This window comes from Notolabrus celidotus, chromosome 20, assembly GCF_009762535.1.
Source record: "Notolabrus celidotus isolate fNotCel1 chromosome 20, fNotCel1.pri, whole genome shotgun sequence".
Taxonomy (NCBI): domain Eukaryota; kingdom Metazoa; phylum Chordata; class Actinopteri; order Labriformes; family Labridae; genus Notolabrus; species Notolabrus celidotus.
The window spans coordinates 4,985,069-5,007,591 of NC_048291.1; the positions used below are offsets into that span (position 1 = coordinate 4,985,069).

The 22,523-nt window shown below is 40.8% G+C and overlaps 1 protein-coding gene across 1 annotated transcript in view; it reads left to right on the top strand.

The window, feature by feature from the left end:
* The window catches only part of grin2ca (glutamate receptor, ionotropic, N-methyl D-aspartate 2Ca), a 97,758-nt gene that overhangs the window by 69,564 nt on the left and 5,671 nt on the right, over window positions 1–22,523 (top strand). Inside the window, exons 5-10 of the mRNA XM_034710605.1 lie at window positions 4,664–4,832; window positions 8,656–8,809; window positions 11,274–11,399; window positions 14,954–15,183; window positions 20,129–20,289; window positions 20,418–20,605. Of these exons, the coding sequence (XP_034566496.1) occupies window positions 4,664–4,832; window positions 8,656–8,809; window positions 11,274–11,399; window positions 14,954–15,183; window positions 20,129–20,289; window positions 20,418–20,605 (1,028 nt within the window). The remainder of the gene's footprint in view (window positions 1–4,663; window positions 4,833–8,655; window positions 8,810–11,273; window positions 11,400–14,953; window positions 15,184–20,128; window positions 20,290–20,417; window positions 20,606–22,523) is intronic.

The following is a 22,523-nucleotide window of genomic DNA, read 5'->3' on the forward strand; positions in this document are numbered from 1 at the left end:
GACTTAGTCAAAGCCACCCAACCTCAGTTGAATAATCAAACCAAAAGCTAGTATTAGAAAAAATGTTTTTTTGATACATTTTTTTTTATTCTTCAAAAGTGAGTTAACTGTTTTGAACTCTTCATTCGACCAATGAAACAATGAATTACAGTGATCCTTCCATCTTGAGAAAACATGTTTATCCTGTTAAGTTTTTTTAGTAAATCAAGACAGATTTGTGCATGTCTAAGTGTATGAAATTGATTAATACGTAATGCACTGTGAAGCAATTTTGTATCTTCAAGGTATCTATAAATTCTCTGTTGACAAAATTACAATAACCAGGGTAAAAACTGTCATGTGACCAGACCATACTTTCCATAAAATAAGGTGCAACTAAAGAAAATAGGACAGAAATGGACTGAAGTGTAAAAAGAGAACTATTAGCATCATTTTTCTCTTTAAACTGACGGTTAATTTACCTTTGCAGTTGTAAACTGATATAGGAATAAAGTCAAATGCTCATGTAGTACCCTTCAGATAACATTTTAGACTAACAAGTTTGTTTAAGTTGCCATTATCATCTCCAAATAATCCACCGATGAGTTTCACTCTTGTCTGCCGTTGTTTGCTTGTGATTAATTTGTGTCGGATTTGTTTTGGTCCGCCCAGCTGTCCGTCCATCTGCCGGGGCCGTGACACAATGTGCAGGCGTGTGGAGAAGCTCTTATTCTACCTCCTGCAAACCCCCCACCACCACCACCCATCCACCGCCACTACCATCTCCCTAATTTCCTGACGTCAGAGTCCCGGCTTCTATGTCAAGGAGATAGCTGCTCTGCTCCTGATCTCAGGCAGCTCATCACTTCTTTTTCAGTCGTTGTGTCTTTGGAATGATCACTTTTGTTTGAGGTCAGTCAGCTGCAAGGTCTCTGTAGTTATTTGTGTTTCAACATCATTAACCTTCTGAAACACTTGAGGGAAACTGTAGAGTGTACAATGCTAAAATTGATGATATGATATAAATATGGAAAAAAAACGAAAGCCATGATGATCATTTAAATCAGTATAATCCTTTGAATATCCTCATTGCTTGGCTGCTTTACTGCTTCACTCAACATGCGTTTTCCATCTTTTTTTGCAGTCCTGCTGTGAACTCGTGGTGCCCTTTTATTTTTGGAAGATGCATGGCTTTGTAAAGTAGCATTGTCTTGTAATCCCTTGTTGAACTGTTCAACTTTGTTCAACTTCCCACTAATCCCTGCTGACCCCAGCAGAGAAACAGCATTCAGAAAAAGCCAGTCTTTCATCATAGATCTTCACCTGCTTTGTAAAGTTGAATTTAATTCGCTAATTAACCCTGATGCATTTTAATGTTTTAAAAGATATATACTTTAGGCATGTGTATTGATACGATACTGCTCAAAATACCTTGATACTATGGTGTACTGATTTTGTCACCATCACTATCACTTATGACCTGCCTTATTCAATCATGATTCCTCATGACATCAAATCTTTTCAAAATAAAAGCCATCTAACGCTTCATATTTGATTGGCACCAATTTATGCTACCTTGTTTTGAAAAATGACCAAGCTCCAGACCTCATAGCTAGCTACTCGTTACGAGCAAGGAGGTCACTATCTCCTTCCTCACTACCTCACACTTTCCAGTCCCTCCAGGATTTCGCGGGATTTTTTGTGATTGTTGCGGCCCAAAAAGCCTGAATTTGCGACAGCTTTTTGAAAAAAATTGCGGTGAAAGTTGCGATTATTTTTTTTTTGCTTTTGTCCCCCAATAACATCTCAGGGGCAAGTAAATATGCTAAATTACAGTTGTTTTAAGAAAACATTCTTGATGTGGCCACTGACTGTATTTTGATTCTCTTGATTCACAGAAAAATGCCATGAAAGGACTGTATTGCACATTTACAACGGTCCCTGAATGCACCTCGCAGCGACTGATGCACAGTCAGTTCACGGCACTCTGAAATTAATCTGCATCTTTGATGACGAGGAGTTGATCAAAACTTACTGAATGTGTCTGATGTTTCACCAAACTGGATTAAATCAAGCTGTAGACGCAGAGCTTTTTACGGTAACCACGGCAACAACGTCAAACATCAAATAGTAAACAGACGTCCCCCCGGTTGTGTCTTTGTCACTAACACACACCGGGGGGTAAAAATCATCAATGAAGATGAGACAGATGCATCGAGGTGAGGAGAGCTGGTTCATAAAGCACACCTGCTGCAGGTAGAGACCAAGCGAACACTGAGCCCCTCAATCTATAAATAATAACGTTGTCATGGTCACTTGTCCTGCCTGCTGTCCCCTCTTTTCACCCGTTCTCTGTGCGTGATTTGTTGTTGAAAAGTGCCGATCAAGGGAGGACTTGTGTTTATGTTCCAAGGAAGTCAAATTGATGACAAAACCGATGACGTGCAGGGGCTGAGATTAAGGTGATTGGTCAAATTTGCGGGAAAGTTGCGGTGATTGTAAAAAATTGCAGGGCCGTGAAAAAATCGCGCTGATTGGTTGAATTTGCGTTGATAGTTGCGATCGCGAAATCGCAACTTTCTGGAGGGACTGACTTTCACTCTCTGCTAACAGAGGGCGAGCTTCCACTTCCTGTTTCGTCCTGTTTGTCCTGAGCCCAGTTGTTCAAAAGTTAACCGACCAGATTAAAGATCAAATCTTAAAATCGGGTTGTTCAAAAGAAAAAAAAACAAACATAAGAGTTGACAAAATCAGATAGCCAGGTAACTTTTTTTTCAGTTTGTTCAGTTTATGGAGTTCAAACTTTATAGTGGGATTGGTAAACTATAAAACAATCAGGATAACTCTAATCCCATCAGAGGGCTGGATTTCGACCAGATTAGAGAAACTACAAGTACAAAAACTTTGAAATAAGTCAAAATATCTTGCTTTAGATTTGCTGAATCAGTACAGTGGCACTGTTTGATTTGAAAAACATATGGTTAGTGTTGGACTAATATATGAGGTGCAACAGAGCAGTAAGTTAACAGTAGTGTCATTGATTTTCTCTCTATGTTGCTTTTATCTGTTTTGTTAGTGTCTTGTAAATCCATGTGGGCCAGCATCTTTCAGGTTCATAATAATAATAATAACTGATATTTCAAGAAACCCAAGGTCGCTTCACAGGGTCAGGTAGGGGGTCTGGGGGGTAGGTGGGGGAATCTAATGGGGAAAGGCCTTGAGAAAAAGGTGCATTTTGACTGCTTTCTTAAAAGTGTCCAGGGTTGGGGCACTGTGGATGTCGAGAGGGAGAGAGTTCCACAGAGTAGGAGCTGCCACACTGAATGCTCTGCCCCTGAAGGTCCGCAGCTACTCCGGGGGATGGAGAGGAGACCCAGGTCCAAAGACCTTAGGTTCCGGGTTGGAATGTGTTGGTGGAGGAGGTCGGCCAGGTATTGGGGGCGAGGGCATGCAGGGATTTGTAGATGAGGAGGAGGAGCTTATAGATGATGTGGTCCTTTACAGTGAGCAAGTGGAGGTGAATGAGAGTGGGGGTGATGTGCTGCCAGGGCTTGGTGTGCGTGAGAACCCTAGCAGCAGAGTTCTGCACGTATTGGAGCCTGTCCAGGGCATTGCTGGGTACCCCGAACAGGACTCTATTGCAGTAATCCAGCCGGAAGGCAATGAAAGCATGGATGAGGGTCTGGGCAACTGAATAAGAGAGAGATGGACGCAGCAGGGAGATGTTTTTCATGACATGTTGAAAAACTACTTCCAGTGTTAACACAAAAAAAATGAAGTATTTTAAGTTCATTTTATATTCCTTTTCAGTAGAGCCCCCTATATCACTGACATTTACTGAACTACCTGAGTTGCTGTATTCTACTATAGAATCATAGAGAGGTATTAAGTGTAAAAGCCAAGGAAACCTGCTACTATGAAAACTTAGAAACACACATCTAACTCTACAACCTGTCAGCTGAATATATGACTAAAGGATTCGACTTAAATGCCCAGATACATAGGGGAACATCCCCTAAAATAGAAGATGTGAGGGAAAAGAAACACTGAAGTGAACTATTCCTCTTTCTCTAAAAGCTACACCTCTCTAAAACTGTACCAGCTTGTTTGGATCTGTCTTGATTCATTCATCAAACTCCTTCAAATGTTCACAGCAGCTGCTTCACAGGTACCGCTTACTACATCTGGATTACTAGACACACAAGCCAATAAATGCGTTCATGTTAGAGTGATCAAACACAATACAGACTACTTCTTTTACTAACTACTACTGTTACTGCTTCAAAAGTGGCATTGTAAATCAGAAAGACTTCAAAGTTGGATTGAATATTTCACCACATAGGATCTTTGAGTATGTGTGTGTATGTTGGTGTGCACAGATATAAACCCCATACACTGGTCAATATTTTACATGCTGCTATTTTTCTCTATTTCCAAAACGAGCCTCAGTTTAATTGCTATTTCAACATATCCAATTTAAATGATTGGAAAATATAATAGGTGGTTTTCCATGAATTGATATCATTTAATGTGTTTTTAATAGCATCATCTATAACAATAAGGTCTCTGTAATCCACTTTAACAAAACCTATTGGGTAAAGAATCCTGTTTATAAAGAGACCGAAAAATAAAGACGATACAGCTGGAGGTTTAAATGTTGCTCTGTTCTGGTCTTCTCTTCCAGTATCGTGGGTCACACTGAGCCGTACACTAAGCTGTGCTGTAAAGGCTTCTGCATAGACATCCTGAAGAAGTTGTCCCGCACCATCAAGTTCTCCTACGACCTCTACCTGGTCACCAACGGCAAGCACGGGAAGCTGGTTCGAGGGATCTGGAACGGGATGATCGGGGAGGTAAGAACCATCAGCGTTCGCGCTCAAAGTCTTAGCTTCTCTCACCATGTCGATGTTATTTCAACTACATCAAGAAAAAGCTGTTTCACTGCAAACCTCTCGTTGACTTTGAGCTATGACGTTCATTTGTGATTCAAGTATGGGCGACATATGTTATTGACACAACAAAACAATCAAGTAATGTAGCTGAATCAACCTCTTGTGCGCGCTGATGATAAATTGAAGTGAAAACCTCTTTTTACTGGATTGAAAAAAAGATGAAAAGCAATCTAAAGTCCTGATTAATGAGAGCATGAACAGGTACCAAGGTCACCACGGTGGGCGAGGGAGGGACTGTTGTACAGAAAGGAGGAGTAGGTGTCCTTGTGAATAATCTCCACAGCCTCTCTCCTCCAGCCGGCCCTCCTCTTGAGGAATTGGAGGATACAACATTAGTTGGCCTTTCATATTTTCCTGTTTTGTTTTTTTTTCTTCCCAAACCAGGAAGGCTGTTGTGCTCAATGAGGCATCAACCCTCTATAGGAGAGCTAATGGCGTGCATGAGGCAGTGTGTCTGGACTGTAAAATCTACCAGCTCTCCATCAGTATGATGAACAGTGGTGTGGCGGGGGCACACAGGGCTGGAGAACAGGACAGCGAGTGCAATGTTTGAACTGTTCAGTTTGAGTCTGAGACGTTCTAACTGGAGTCCTTGCAATATGAGATTTTTTACATCAGTCCTATTTAACCCTCCTGTTATATTACGGGTCAAATTGACCCATTTTAAAGTTGAAAAATCTAAAACAAAATGTTTCAAGAATGTCTTTGCTATGAAACTTCTTCTGCTTGGCTTTATTAGCGTGAACAACATGTAAAATGAAAATGGTTAATTTCACACATTTGCTACCCCACTGCATGTTTATATTACAAAGATACTGTTCATGGGTCAGTTTGACCCTGCAGTCAATGTGGAGGCTAAAATGAGTCAGTTTCTTTGCAACTGTGTGACATATTTCACCCCAATCACTTTCCAATGCACATTAAAACAAGTTTTAACATTAATTTTAATGAAAAACAAGTGATTTATCCCAATTGAACCATGATCTGTGAGACTTAAAGAACACCAATGCACTAAATATTGATTTAAATGGTTAGTAATGGAGTTAAAAATGAGATTTCAAAAATGTTTATTGGGATTTTTTTGGGTTATGACACTTTTGAATCACTAAACATGCCCCGGGTCAAGTTGACCCTGGAACATTATTGCTGTCCCTAAGAAACGTACATAACAGGAGGGTTAATGTGAGCAGCAAACTCCAGTGTTGAAAAATGAAGCAGGAATCTGCAGTTCCTCAAGTGACTGCTTCAGGCTGTCTCCAAAAGCAAAGGAGACCTGAAGGAGGCTGTAGCAAAATGTCAAATTTCCAGAAGTTTATAACCTGTTACATAAACAGTTCTGGTCTTGATTTCTTATGTGTTTGTGAAAACAAATGGACAGGGAATTAATTTATTTCAATAACTTCTTGGTAAGTGGTTTGCTCAACCAGGCATAATTAGGGGCGTGGCTGATTTGACTGACAGCTGGCCATGTTCCTGTTAGTAAGGCTCCAAAAGCTTTGGCCTCAACTTTTGCCAAGAGTCTGGAAGTTAGTTGGAGTCAGTAACTCTTAATATTTGGGCTTCATGACACCTCTGAGACCACGTCCATGTTTCATACAATCTTTGATTTTTGAGGAATCATTTTCTTAATCCAATCAGCAACCTCCAGTCTTAAAATGTGAAGCCCATTAGAAAGTGCTAAAAACTGCAGTTCCTCAAGCGTCCACTTGAGGCTGGCTGCAGAAACACCGGAAACCACATACACACCCATTCAAAACAGACGATCTTTACAGCAGAAATAAACATGTTTACAGCCGGGTTCAAAAACTGTTAAGGTCTCAATAGCTTTTTTCTCTATCAGCACACACTGTACGGGGGATTAAACCACAGAGTGTATAAATAATGGAAGTAGTATTCATGACGTCATCCATCTGTTCCTGAAGCGCTGCTTTGAAGCCAATCGTCAGCGGCAGCCATATTGGAAATGTTGAACTCAACAAAACTTCTGTCAAGCTAGTGTGACGTAAAGAGGCGGGCTTTCAGCCTCCTCGCCAACAGCTACAGTGTTCCCGCCTGTCAATCAAGTCAGCTGTGCCTCTCATTGGAAAACTTGTAATCTTAATATCTTTGAAATTACCGCATCACGAAAATATTCACCTGTACAGTTTGTGCTGATAGAGAAATGAGCTGTTCAGACTACATTTGGTTTTTGAACCAGGCTGTAAACATGTTTATTTCTGCTGTAAAGATCGTCTCTTTTGAATTGATGTGTATGTGGTTTCCGGTACTTTCCAGAGGCAGCCTCAAGCGGACTCAAGAAAGTGCATTTTTTTTTCTTTCTTTAAAGTTATATTTTTTGGGCATTTTTGCCTTTATGGATAGGACAGCTGAAGAGAGACAGGAAATGAGGGGAGCAGAGAGTGGGGGAGGACATGCAGGAAATGGTTGAGGCTGGAATCGAACCTACGACCTCTGCGACGAGGACTATAGCCTCTGTATGTGGGGCGCTTAAACCGCGAGGACACCAGCGCCGCAAGAAATTGCAGTTTTTAACACTTTCACATTGGCTTCAATTCTCGCGGCCAAAGATTGCCACTTGGATTAAACTTACAAGTTTTGCCCTTATAAGGGCATGACTGACTTGATTGACATTTGGGCACCCTGTAGCTGTTAGCAAAAAGGCTAAAGGCCTGCCTCTTTACCTCACATTAGTTCAAAAGAAGTTAGGTTGCATAGAGCATTTCCAATATGACACCCGCCAAGGATTGGCTTCAAAACAGCGCTTCAGAAACAGATGGGTGAGGTCACGGATACTACATCCATTTATCATAGAGTCTATGTCTTAATCCTGATTAATCAAATTTGAAGCATGTTTAAATTTGATCATTTTGCAATTTCAAAACAGTTTTTAAGTTCTATTTTCTTACCAGTGTCTTAATTTGGGAATCATTTCAAGCACACCCTCGTCCTCCACAATGTTAACCAGCCTGCAGGCTGTAGCCACTCATTTAGCTATCACTGCTGACACTGTGTTGCTAATAGAGTTGTCCAGGTGCCTCTGTTCCAAACTCTCCAGCATGGCCAGCCTTTGGCAGAGGGAGGAGGACTCTCTGCATCAGCTGTGTGCTTGGCCAGCATATTTGAGACTCAACGTACTCCGGTGATAACTGAGTTCACATCGACAGTAAATGCAGATAGCTCTGGTCTTTGTTGAGAGAACCATCTGGCAGGGCTTTAACCCTGGATAACATTACCTTCTGATCTCAAAGACTACAGGATCGTAATAACAGAACATGAGTACGTGTAAAAGATATTTCTGTCTCCAGTTCAAGTGTGTGCAAAAATAAGATTACACCTCAGCTTGAGTCCCTGTGACCTCTACTCCTCAGCAACTAGTTCGACTTCCTGCTTGTTTCATTCGTCAGCAGACACCTTACATAACAGGCATTATGCTATATTGTCCGATGCTTTGCTAAGGATTATGGATGGATTAGTTGGCTTTACAATGCATTGGTGAAAGCAAGATAACATTGGGATAGGCTTTTGTGTTGCGTCCATCTGGAGAAACCAGACAGTAGATCAGTTCAGGGACAGAGGCCGAGTTTGTTGACATCACTGAGAGATGAGATTTATCTCTGAGGTCAGCGGTGGACGTCACACGCTGCCACAGAAGGTCCGATTTATTGCGGCATGAGATAAACACCCACTTCAATCTCACCAGAACATCTCTCTCCTCTCGTTACAGGTGTTCTACAAACGCGCCGACATGGCCATCGGGTCGCTGACCATCAACGAAGAGCGCTCTGAGATCATTGACTTCTCGGTGCCGTTTGTGGAGACGGGGATCAGCGTGATGGTGGCTAGGAGCAACGGGACGGTGTCGCCATCGGCCTTTTTAGGTGAGGAACACGAGGAATACAGTACACCTTCATCCAGCCCTCACTATTAAGCACTGGACTAAATAAGTCTGTGGTCAAACTTATGCCACTGACAACATTGTGGATCAGACTGTGAATGTGTTTAGAGATCACATCATGCAGGACAGGTAGGGACTCAGGAGAATGACTCCCAAAAACAGCATTATGAGGTAAAATCCTTATTCTTCCATACCTCAAAAAAGGAGGGTCATCAAGTGCCATTTATTCTCTCATATTAGGTGTATTTCAACCAAGAGTTCCAGGGTCTTTTAGGCCCCAGAACCACTTTCCCCAGAACATAAAGGTTCCTGTGCCCCCATTGTTGTCTGTGTTTCAACAGCAGGCTGAAATCCCAGGTAGATTGTGCAAATCAGGCCAGTGACGTATGGAGAAATAGAAAAACGATGGGTGATGTCACGGATAGGGTAGAACGGGGTTGGTTGTCACACTTTCAATAGTCATTCCTTCATTAAATTGAAGCTTAAGGTGTTGGCTTGAAATGTGTATCCCTCTCATTTTCCAACTCATTGTAACAAAGAGGCAATTAACCATCAAAGACACTCTGACACATTGTGACAACCAACCCCATCAAGGGGATGGTTGTCACACATTATGGGGTTGGTTGTCACACACTATGGGGTTGGTTGTCACACACTATGGGGTTGGTTGTCACATACTATGAGGTTGGTTGTCACACACCATGGGGTTGGTTGTCAGACACTATGGGGTTGGTTGTCACACACTATGGGGTTGGTTGTCACACACTATGGGGTTGGTTGTCACACACTATGGGGATGGTTGTCAGACACTATGGGGTTGGTTGTCACACACTATGGGGATGGTTGTCACACACTATAGGGTTGGTTGTCACACACTATGGGGTTGGTTGTCACACACTATGGGGTTGGTTGTCACACACTATGGGGTTGGTTGTCACACACTATGGGGTTGGTTGTCACACACTATGGGGTTGGTTGTCACACACTGTAGGGTTGGTTGTCACACACTATGGGGTTGGTTGTCACACACTGTGGGGTTGGTTGTCACACACTGTGGGGTTGGTTGTCACACAATGTGGGGTTGGTTGTCACACACTATGGGGTTGGTTGTTACACACTATGGGGTTGGTTGTCACACACTATGGGGATGGTTGTCACACACTATGGGGTTGGTTGTCAGACACTATGAGGTTGGTTGTCACACACTATGGGGTTGGTTGTCACTCAATGGGGTTGGTTGTCACACACTATGGGGTTGGTTGTCAGACACTATGAGGTTGGTTGTCACACACTATGGGGTTGGTTGTCACTCAATGGGGTTGGTTGTCACACTATGGGGTTGGTTGTCAGACACTATGGGGTTGGTTGTCACACACTATGGGGTTGGTTGTCATACACTATGGGGTTGGTTGTCACACACTATGGGGTTGGTTGTCACACACTATGGGGTTGGTTATCAGACACTATGAGGTTGGTTGTCAGACACTATGGGGATGGTTGTCACACACTATGGGGTTGGTTGTCAGACACTATGGGGTTGGTTGTCACACACTATGGGGTTGGTTGTCACACACTGTGGGGTTGGTTGTCACACACTATGGGGTTGGTTGTCACACACTATGGGGTTGGTTGTAAAATGAGCAAGGAACATGAACAGGAAACACATCTTTAGGCCAGCCTATATAACAACATAAAGAACAAAACAAATAGGCCGAGCAATAATGGCTGACTCAACTAGTTGTTACATGTGACAACCAACCCCAAAGAGAATGTGACGACCAACCCCAACTGGAATTTTTTGCTAGCATCAAGACTAACAACCAACTAACAATCAGTTAGCTAGCCAATAAAAATCTAAACTTTAGCTTTCCCCTCACACTTTGTAAGGGTAACACTTGTTTTGTTATAAACCCATCATTTAAAAGCCTAGAAGAAAAATACTGAGGAGCTGAATATTTACAATTTGACATGAAAAACACAAAAAGTCCTCTCACCTCAAGTTCAGCTGTCTTACTCCAGACAAGACTGTAGGTGAGCTCTGATCCTAATTCTGGAAATGTCCTTACCCCAATTTGAGAGACAGCGCCCTCTGGTGGCGAGATATAACGAGTGTGCCAACCAACCCGTGTGACAACCAACCCCGTTCTCCCCTACTACGTCCATTATTTATACAGTCTATGGTGCAAACCTGATTAAAACCCCAGATACAGGAGGACCCAGTGAGTGTGCTACCTTGAGGGATAGATAAAATAGATTAATACTGTCAGCAAAAGTACACTTAGCACAAGAATATGCCGATCAATACATATGCTGCAGGTAATAAGTCAATATGCTATGAAATATTGTGGTATGGTAATGTGTTGATATTACTGTAACCTTATTTCCTTGTCTTTGTTTTGGATTAAACTCTCCTTCCTGACTCTCCTGCGTGTCCTCTGTCTCTGTAGAACCGTACAGCCCGGCTGTCTGGGTGATGATGTTCGTCATGTGTCTGACCGTTGTGGCCATCACCGTCTTCGTCTTTGAGTACTGCAGTCCGGTCGGGTACAACCGCAGCCTGGTCACCGCCAAAGGTGAGTTTGATGGTCCTCCATTTAGAGCCACAAAAAAAGAAGAGATGGCTGCCTGATGGATGATAGCTTTGAATGCAAGTCTTTCACTTTACACTAGATTTGAGGTTAAAAGACTTAAAGAGACCACAAAAGAGAACTCTCTCTAAAGAGGTAGAGTCACTAAGTTGACTGTTCTCTGGTGAGAAGTCAGCATAGATGTCAAAGATGAGTCATTTTGATACAGAAATGTCTCCATGTGAGGTCAACCGTCTATAAATGAGATGCAAAAACTATATATGAAAGATAGAGGGGCATTTTGAAGTAGTAAAATCATATTACAACAACATTTGCATGCTCAAACTGTGAATGAATTCTGTGTTTCAGGTTTTAAACAAGCTTGTTCATTTTATTTAGTGATATATTTAAGTGAATAACAACATATACAGACCCAAAGACAAACTAAAGAAGTCTGTTTTGTTGTCTAGGTGCCCAAAAAATATCTATATATGGCATCAATCCAAGCCCGTTTGGCATCCAATTGTGCTGTCTTTATGGCAGGATGCACTGAATCACTCGTCTTTGGGGTTTGGAGGTTTAAAAAATCCTCAAAGATAGAGATTAAAATGATTGTTTATATGTATACCAGTGTCATGATGCAGAAAAAGCTGCTCGTAACAAATATATATTTGCTTGTATTTACAAGTTTTATCACCGGCATTCCTTTACTTCTCCACAGAGGAGGGAAAACCTGAAGTTTAAGTCTCTCTGGGGTTTTCAGAGAACACATGAAATCGGAGCCGATTTACAGTGGCCACATATTGGATCAATGCCTGAAAAATTGAGATAGTGCAGTTTCATCTCAGAGCCGTGTGCTCTATAAAATATCTCATAATGGATGAAGAGAGACCAAAGAGGCCACGCTCGTGGCTCTGCTCCATATCTTTGTTTTTTTATGCTCTTCAGAATAAATCACCTACATGATGTCAGAATTAAAAGCAAGGTCACATTGGACATGTTCTAGTTGCATAATTATGACATCAAATCTTGTGTTTGTTTATTCATTTATCTATTGACTTATCTGTAAGTTTTAACTAGACTAAGCTATGGTTTGGACCTCTGCACAAGCCTGAAGCTTCATTAACTCAAAATAGGTTTGAATTGGTATTTTGTCTTCCCTGTCACTTGCCCCCCCCTTCTTGTAAAGCATATTCCAGACACAAAAAAACCCCTACATAAAATAAAAATTAATTAATTAATTATTTGAATTAAATGTAAATAAAATAATAATTTAAATGTCATTAAATCACTTTAATTAAATATACATACAATAATACATTATAAAAAATTGAATTAAGTTACATTTATATTAATTATTTTTTTAAGTATATAAAATCTGATTGATGCTGTTATATTAAAAAATGTCTTGTGCAATACAAAATAAACATAAAATGAAATAAATAAAATATAAATGAAATAATAAAAAATTAATTAAATCAAATACATGAGTATACAATCTGATTGACCTTGTTTCATTCAAACATTTCTTGCATAATAAAAAATATACATAAAATAAAATATAAATAAAAATAATAATAATAACTCAAATAAAATAAATACAAATTTGCTATAAGATCTGATTGACCCTGTTACATTCAAATGTGCATTAAAAACTGCTACACAAAAATCACAGGTCTGCAGACACATCTTAATCTATATTTGTGCAAAACTAAAAGCTTATTTCTTTCTCGTGTCATGGTTTCTATCCATCTCACTTGACCCTCAAGATGTTCCCCAATCTCAAGATCCTATAAAGTCTCCAACAAATAAAAATGTCTTGGCTACAGACCACATTCTTTATCTCCTAAAATTTTTATATCCATTTTAGAAAACAAAAGTTGGGCACCGTTTGCCTCGTGAAACACACCCTACATACGGAGGCTATAGTCCTTGTGATAGCGGTCGCAGGTCCAACTCCTGTCCTAGACCGTTAGCTGCAAGTCTTCCCTCACTCCCTGCTCCCCACATTTCCTGTCTATCTCAAGCTTTCCTATCCAATAAGGCAAAAATGACAGAACTTAAAAAATGCAGAGAAAGATTAATTTTACTTCAACCATCAAGTGTTCACATGGATAAAGATCCAAAAAACAAAGGACACGAAGCATTTATATTTTTATTACTAATGGCCTATTTAGACATCTGTGAATTTGCAAATGACAAAAATAAACGTATCTGCATGATTTGCAACACAGATCATTTTTAAAGTCAACTGAAAGTTGTGATGTTTGAATCTTTGCATTGATTTTGGACGTAATTGCATGACATTTTTACATATTTCTGGCCATGGCTCAACTTCACTGCACCCAAAAAATTTGACTGGTAGCTCCAGACCTCTTCTCATTTTCCATGTACTGCATATTTGTATTAGTTTGACCTTATCCCTGGAGGTGTTTCATCAAAAATAGACTACATTAAGTTACTTTTTGATGACTGGATAGAAAAGTGTAGTCCTGGGAAGCGATTACAACTTATTTTTTGATATACTGTTGTGCTCATAAGTTTACATACCCTGGCAGAATTTATGATTTCTTTGCCATTTTTCAGAGAATATGAATGATAACACAAAATGTTTTCTTTCACTCATGGTTAGTGGTCGGGTGACGCAATTTATTACAACAAACAAACTGTGTTGTCATTTGTGTAATAATGGCTTTCTTGTGGCGACTCGAGCATGCAGCCTATTTTTCTTCAAGTGCCTCCTTATAGAGCATCTTGAAACAGCCGCACCATCTTTTTTCAGAGAGTCCTGTATTTCAGCCGAAGTTAATTGTGGGCTTTCCTTTGCATCCCGAACAATTTTCCTGGCAGTTGTGGCTGAAATTTCTGTTGGTCTACCTGACCGTGGTTTGGTTTCAACAGAATCCCTCATTTTCCACTTCTTAATTAGAGTTTGAACACTTCTGATTGGCATTCTCAAGTCCTTGGATATCTTTTTATATCCCTTTCCTGTTTTATACAGTTCAATTACCTTTTCCTGCAGATCCTTTGACAATTCTTTTGCTTTCCCCATGACTCAGAATCCAGAAACATCAGTGCAGCACTGGATGAAACATGCAAGGGTCTGCCAGGAGCCCAGAAACTCACTGACCTTTTATACACACACACTGATTACATGCAAACAGATCACAGTTGAGGATGGTTACCTTTAATAGCCATTCAAACCTGTTTGTGTCAACTTGTGTGCATGTTATCAGGCCAAAATCACCAGGGTATGTAAACTTTTGATCAGGGTCATTTGGGTAGTTTCTGTTGTCATTATGATATAAAACGGTAAACAAAGTTGTTTGACAATACATGGCTTCACCCAACCACTAACCATGAGGGGAAAAAAAGTTTTTCTCTCATCATTCATATTCTCTGAAAAATGGCCAAAAATTCACAAATTCTGCCAGGGTATGTGAACTTATGAGCACAACTGTATAAGGATGAAAGTCTTTGTAACTTGATGAGTGTATTTCCTCTTTAAGTTTCCATAATGATCTACAGCTGATTTCGAGTCTTCTCCTCTCTTTGCGTAGATCCTGGAGGCCCCACTTTCACCATCGGGAAGTCAGTGTGGCTGCTGTGGGGTATCGTCTTCAACAACTCTGTCCCCATCGAGAATCCAAAAGGCACCACCAGTAAGATCATGGTCCTGGTGTGGGCTTTCTTCGCCGTCATCTTCCTCGCCTCCTACACGGCCAACCTGGCAGCCTTCATGATCCAGGAGCAGTACATCGACACGGTCTCTGGCCTGAGTGACAAAAAGGTACGGCGCTCTGTGGCTGTCATTGACCGTCCTGTGTGTGTGTGTGTGTGTGTGTTGCTGGAGCGTGTTGTTGTGTTTGATGTACAGCTTAGGAAAAACACAAAGTGGTCTATTTTCGGGAGTGTAAACAGCGTGTGGCCGAGCTATGAAGGCAAATATCCAGAAGAGACAATGTCATGGCTGTGACTTTTCACTCTCTCTACAAAAAGGGTTCACAGCCTAAGTGGGGAAATTGAATTACATCCCCTGACTCTTCAGATTGGGATGTCTGTGAAAAGCTTGTGAAATGTAATACATCAGTGGATTTTCTGGGCATACAGTGATTATAATTTCTGGTATCATCTTATGCATATTTGTCTGGCCTCAGGATCTGTTTTATGGAGTATTGACAAGGAAATCCATGTTAAACCGTCAGCACAAGAAATGGTTTGTAGACTTTTTAGCTCGCAGGCATCTGAAGGGATTAAAGAGGCATTTGAGGAAAAGACCAAGCTGTCCAATGCTCATTACCATTCTGGCAAAGTCATTTACAACTCCGCTCTCATTATACATCAAGTCTGCGAGGCAGGGAAAGAAACAGAGCCGTTTTGACAGCAAGTCCATAGATTATTGAGGAGCGCTCTGCGAAGGCAGCGTGGAGGGTTGAGCTGCTGTTTGTCCAGCTGTGCAGGAGCCCGCAGGTTAAGTAAATGTAAATGAGGAACAAGATGAAGGCAAAGAAAGTGACCTTGTATCAGAGGAGGGGGTGATGAGAGGAGCAGAGCGGCTGGAAGGACACTGCAGGATGTTAAGGTAGATGATTACCTCCGTCCTGCCGAATGGACACTACAAGAAAAGTCCTTGTGATGGGGGTAACACATCATGTTAACTCCGACATGGACCAACCCCATTTCATTCAATTTGTCCCACACAGTATACGTAGCACCAGTAAGGTGTGGGTGGACCATGTTTCAGCAGCATGCCATCAGGAGATTGGAAAATGGAGAGGAATAAGGACTGTCCTCCCCACAAAAACAATCACATGATGTGTAAGGAGACACTTTTCCTTCTTACATGCCAAGATTAAAGTTGGCTAATGTTGTTTAAGAGCTGTGAAACCCTACTGGAGAGAGGTTGCAGGTTGTCTCGGTTGTTATCTGACAACACTCCAGCCTCTGGGAGTGCCCGTCAACTTGTTAAGGCCTCAGGTGTAGCCAGTGGTGAGCAACATAGGACCTGCCTTTGTTTACAGCTGCACCATGAAATAAAGAACGTGGGGATGGAGATGGAGATGGAGATGAGAGGCAACGTCTAAGAGTAGATAGTAAGCTGCACTTGCATACAGATATCCATTAATAGACATTAACTGGAGCCAAATCATCATCAGATGGCTGCCAGTGGGTACAGGACTGCATTAGTGGATTGTGTCTCACATGGATTAGTGGATTGCGTCCACATGGACTGTTTTACTGTACACAGCCAATGCTTGCAGAACGGCTCGTGGAGAGTTGTACTTGGACGGTCCTCAGCTCCAGCTTCTACATTTCTGTGCAGAATCTCTAACTTCAAAACAGTTGAGTCTGTTTCAAATTAATGAAGTTAACATTAATGTTAAGATTAAACAACAAGGGTCGCCACAATCCAAGCCCAGTCAATGATTTAATCCAAACACATCATATCCATCAAGATCCACAGATAACCTTAGGTGCCTATTTTCTATTCAAACCCAATGTGATTCAGTGTTTCCAGCGTCGCCAGCATCAGTCGTTTATTGTCTCAGGGCTCTCAGTTAAAAACAGTTCAACACTGCCACGCTCATCAATGTCACTTCCTGATCACCGACCAATCAGAGTCAAGAAGGGGCAGGACTTCTGATATCAGCTTTGTCAACAACAACTCCGAAGAAAAAGTTGTCACACTTACAATTTCCAAGTTTAGAGCTGCTGCTGATGCTATGACACAATTTCCATCTATGTTATTACAGTTTCTTGTTTAAGATGCAGTGGAATGAAAGCAAGTAGATGTATGGATTCACTAAATCAACACGTGAGAGGAGATAAGCGTGAGTAGCAAAGCTGTTTCAACACAGCGTTAAAATTGCTTTAACTCAGAAAGCCGTGGCAGAGATCGGCCGGTGTTTTGGTTTAAACAGCGACCTTGTTAACTGGAGACCCCCAGCCGGACGCATCCCTCATGAACGTCTTTAGACGATCATTAAACATCTGATGAGGATATTTTGAAATCTTAATAAAAAACTAAACTAGTTTGCATTCCCAGGAATTCCCTCTGTGTTTCAACAGCTGTGTAAACTCCACAAACACTGACACGTTCAACTGAAGGTCTCCAGTTTACAGGGTCACTTTTAAAACCGTAACACCAGGAGAGACGCATTCGTGGTGGGCTGAGAGAAGACTACTGTTACAAGCTGCTAAATCAAGAGAATCACAGCTTCTTCTTTTGAAAAGTACACACACATACAAAAAAGATAGAACAAATAAAAACTAATGAAAGAAAGAGAAATCAAGAAATCAGTGCTACCCCCTAGCAGGGGCTTTTTAGGGGGGAGATATCTGCCCCTGAACTAAATTTACTAAATCACTGAGGAGGGGGTGAAACCTGCTTCTACATGTTGTTTGGGTTAGGGTTAGATGTTTCTCTGTAATCTGGATATCCTTTGGAGGTTCATTAGTTTCTATATCACATCAATGAATGAAGTTTCCAGCTCTAAGTCCACTCAGAACTGTGGGTCTAAAAACAGAGGCTGTGCTGTTCAGAATGAAAAGCCCTCAGGGACAGATTTCTGATTTGGGGCTCTACATATACTCTTGACCTTGTTAGATGGCTCAAGGTTTCATATCAGACTGCAGCAGAGCTATGCTCCATTTCAAAACGTCCATGACGTGATATTACCTATTTTCTCATGCACAAAACTTAAACATAGATTGTCTCTCAGCTAATGTACTGAGAGCATATTTGAACAAGGTTAATGAGAAAGTGCAATATTGTCGATTGCATTTCTGCCCCATTCCACTTCCTGTCTTCACAGCTAATTAAAAGGCATATAGAGCTGCCAACAGCGGCAAAAGATAACACGAGGGGTTCATCTCCTAAAGCAGACAAGGAGAGGATTAAGGAAGTTTGGATATCTGCACACAGTGTCTGATTGTTGGGTCTTTTGAATTGTTGGGTGTGTGAATTAAGAGATAGAGAGCCTGCAGGATAAGTGGCACAAAAGCACTGCAGACATTGATGCAGAAGTCACAGACAAGAAGTGCCACACAATGGAGGAAAAGGTCACCTTCTTGGCTTTTAATGACAGACATTCAGGCGGCAATAAAGTGAGGAGACGACGTGTAGGGCAACGGGAAAAACTGAATCTGATAGAAAGCCCACACATAAATCAAGATCTGTATTTGGGATGCAGAATATATTTATCAGCGGTCGAGGAGTTATCTGTGGTGCAGACAGAAACATAGTCCCAAAGGAAAAGTCTTTGTTAAGGTGAAGTGGTGAACTCGGTGTTCCTCTAAGCTGAAATGTGTCTTACATGTTGGACTTTTTTATGCCCCCATCTGCAGATTAGCTTCCATCCAAAAGCTCTGACTGGCTTCTCCATACAGGGACCATGCTGCCTCCTGTTATCTAATGCACCCTTATTATTCTTAGTATCTCATAAAACCCCACTTTTGAGCTATCAAACTATCCCCTACACATCGTGAGGTGTGCATGAGTAAAGCCAGAAACACTCAAACACATCATGACACTGCATTTTTTAATATGTAACCAGAGGAACTTTACCCCTGAACTATGTGTGTTTCGACCAGTGGACCCAGGGTCTAATTTTGGTTCAGGGGTAGATAATCTACCCTCTAAAGTCCCAGGACTTTCGGGGGGCAGGGCCTGCAATGCCGAATGTGTCTGATTGGTAGATTAACCGCAGTGTTTTCATTCCGCCCGCCGTCCACAATAACATCACACACATCTGTGATTCACTTGATTTCACTTTCTTTCATTGGTTTTTATTTGTTCTATCTTTTTTGTGTATGTGTGTGTACTTTTCAAAAGAAGAAGCTGTGATTCTCTTGATTTAGCAGCTTGTAACAGTAGTCTTCTCTCAGCCCACCGTGAATGCGTCTCTCCCGGTGTTTCGGTTTTAAAAGTGACCCTGTAAACTGGAGACCTTCAGCTGAACATGTCAGTGTTTGTGGAGTTTACACAGCTGTTGAAACACAGAGGGAGTTCCTGGGAATGCAAACTAGTTTAGTTTTTATTAAGATTTCAAAATATCCTCATCAGATATTTAATGATCGTCTAAAGACGTTTATGAGGGATGCTTCCAGCTAAGAGTCTCCAGTTAACAGGGTCGCTGTTTAAACCAAAACACCGGCCGATCTCTGCCACAGCTTTTTGAGTTTAAAAGGATTTTATAGCCGTGTTGAAACATCTTTGCTACTCGTGCTTATCTCCTCTCACGTGTTGATTCAGTGAATCCATCTGTGATGAAATATAGCACCATCTAAAACAGCGCCAGCGGAGTCTCTTCATGCTAACAGGCTATGGTGTCATCTGTTATGAATGGCATTCATCTCTTTCTTACTGCCCTCTACTGGTCTGGCATTTACTTTTGTTTCTGCATACATCACTGGGCTGATTTTCACAATCTACCCAGGACTTCAGCTTGTGGTCGAAACGCAGACAACAATGGGGGCACAGGAACCTTTGAGATCCGGGTAAAGTAGTTCTGGGGGCTAAAAGACCCCAGAACTCTTGGTCGAGATGCACCTCAAAGCAGAACATCCAAATATTACAGTGTTAGTTTGTTGTTTTTTCAAATATCCTGCAGCCCATAACCATTTGGGATGACTGTTTTTGGGGAAACAAACACATTTCTAATCAGCACATGTCAAGTCATCCCAACATCCCTCATCATTTTTGTCTCCATCTCTTCTTCTACCTCCCATGACAGTTTCAAAAGCCACAGGAGCAGTACCCTCCGTTCCGCTTTGGTACGGTCCCAAATGGCAGCACAGAGCGTAACATAAGGAGCAACTACCCCGAGATGCACTCCCACATGGTCAAATACAACCAGAAGGGAGTGGAGGATGCCCTGAACAGCCTCAAAACAGGGTAGGTGTCTGCCAAGTGTGGTGAAATAAATATTTACTGCAGCGGTTGGAGCCAAAAAGAAGCCAGATAGTGTTCTCTAACAGACATTTGAGTGAAAATCTCTCTGTTTTTTTGGGGAACCCTGCTAGGAAACTGGATGCCTTTATCTACGATGCTGCTGTGTTGAATTACATGGCTGGCAAAGACGAGGGCTGCAAGCTGGTGACCATTGGCAGTGGGAAAGTGTTTGCTACCACTGGTTATGGCATCGCCCTGCAGAAGGATTCACGCTGGAAACGACCCATTGACCTGGCTCTGCTTCAGTTCCTGGCTGATGGTAAATACGTCATATATATACACACTAGGAGCTGAAAGTCACTGAATATTTAGCAGTTGTGCTTTGAAAAACTGTATTTGCAAGTTTTCCATAAACTTGAAAGGGAATAAATGGAAGAGATGAGACCTTTATGGCATCTTAAGAGCCCATAATGTTCTGTAATGATGCACTAAAAGCTGCAAGAGCAACACAGGGGCGTATCGGGTACAAAATCTTACATTATAATTTATAAGAATGGCAAGCACATTATATACTGTATGCATGTCAATAAAACTAAGATTCAAGAGGTGATTTTAAGTGTGTCACTTATTTTGCACAGCTAAGCTCCTCTGGGAAGCCTTGGGCAAAAGCCTGATCATCTTTGGCAGATGTATCGAATGCAACAGATGGAAAGAGGAAAAAAGCAATACTCAGCATGCTCTGATGATCTGTGAGATGTACAGAAAGTGCTATGATTCGCTTTAATTGAGACCTTTAGGCAGTTTACTTGTGATAAAGAGTGGAAAAAATAGCAGAAATGTATGACAGGGAAATCATGTATTACTCATGGTGCTGGACATCCAGAGGTTAAATAACCGAGCAGTCAATTAGTCGTCTTTATGTGTGTGTGAGAATGCTGTGATTGTTTCTGGGGGTAAAAATAAACAGTGTATGTGAAGACTCCAGTAGCACTTATTTCCCACTGGGATCAGGTCTGCCAAGAGCTGCTGCAGAAGTTATCTGAAGGGTTGCAGGAAGTTAAACGGGATTAGAAAACAGAAAGAAATCAATAACACAGACTTCCAGGATTAACCTTTATATATTACCTAATTATTTCTGACTAACCCTTTAGTGGAACGAGTAACCACAGCCTTCATTACGTTCACAGTCAACATTTTGAGTGCTATCTTTATGTACCAGGATCCAAAGAGGTGGTGTGGGTGAATTGGAGTTTAACTAAAACATTCAGAATTATCTTTTTTTTGCAAGTTGCATGAACAGAATTTTCTCTAGAATGCCTTTTTAACTTAATTAATTGAAAATAAGCTCAAGAAACGGCAAATTGTATAAGACAGGGCTGCAAAAACATTTGTTTCCAATTCTTCCAAGTCATCTCTTGTTGATAATTTCTCTTAAACCTTTTTTAGATCAATTTTTAAAATTAAATGATCGCAATCATTGCAGTGAAAGTTACTGGAATCAGAATCAGAATCAGAAATACTTTATTCACCATGGGGAGGGAAATTCGGTCATTACAGATCTCTTATAAACAGTATGTCAGAAAGTCAAAATATTAATAAAAGAAGGAATAAAATAAGATAAGATAAGATATACTTTATTTGTTTATTTTAATTTCTTTTGTTACAGCAGCTTACAACATGGGACAGGGGAATACAACAATGTACTAACATAGTTAAAAAATATAATAACAGTAATAATAGCAATGACAAGGGTAAAATATAATAAAATAAAATAAAATAAAATAAAAAATAAAATAAAATAAAATATAATAAAATAAAATATAATAAAATATAATAAAATAAAATAAAATAAAATATAATAAAATAAAATATAACAAAATAAAATAAAATAAAAAATAAAATAAAGTCAAAATAAAATAAAATATGGCAACTATTACAGATATATACACACTATGTACACTTCTATCTGATAAATAGTTAAGGTAAGTTATTGCATGATAAAATTGCATCAGGTTATTTAAAAACAAACATACACAGTATGAAGAACAGTGCGATTCAGATGGATACAGTAGTTATTTGTGAATGTGCCAAGTCACATAATAACTTCCATGTAGTGGAATGAAAGATGAGAACAGCTGATTAACGGGACACAGCAGTGCTGGTGTTAAACAGTCTGATTGCAGATGGGATGAAGGACCTGCGGTAGCGCTCCGTCCTGCAGGGTGGGAGTCTCAGTC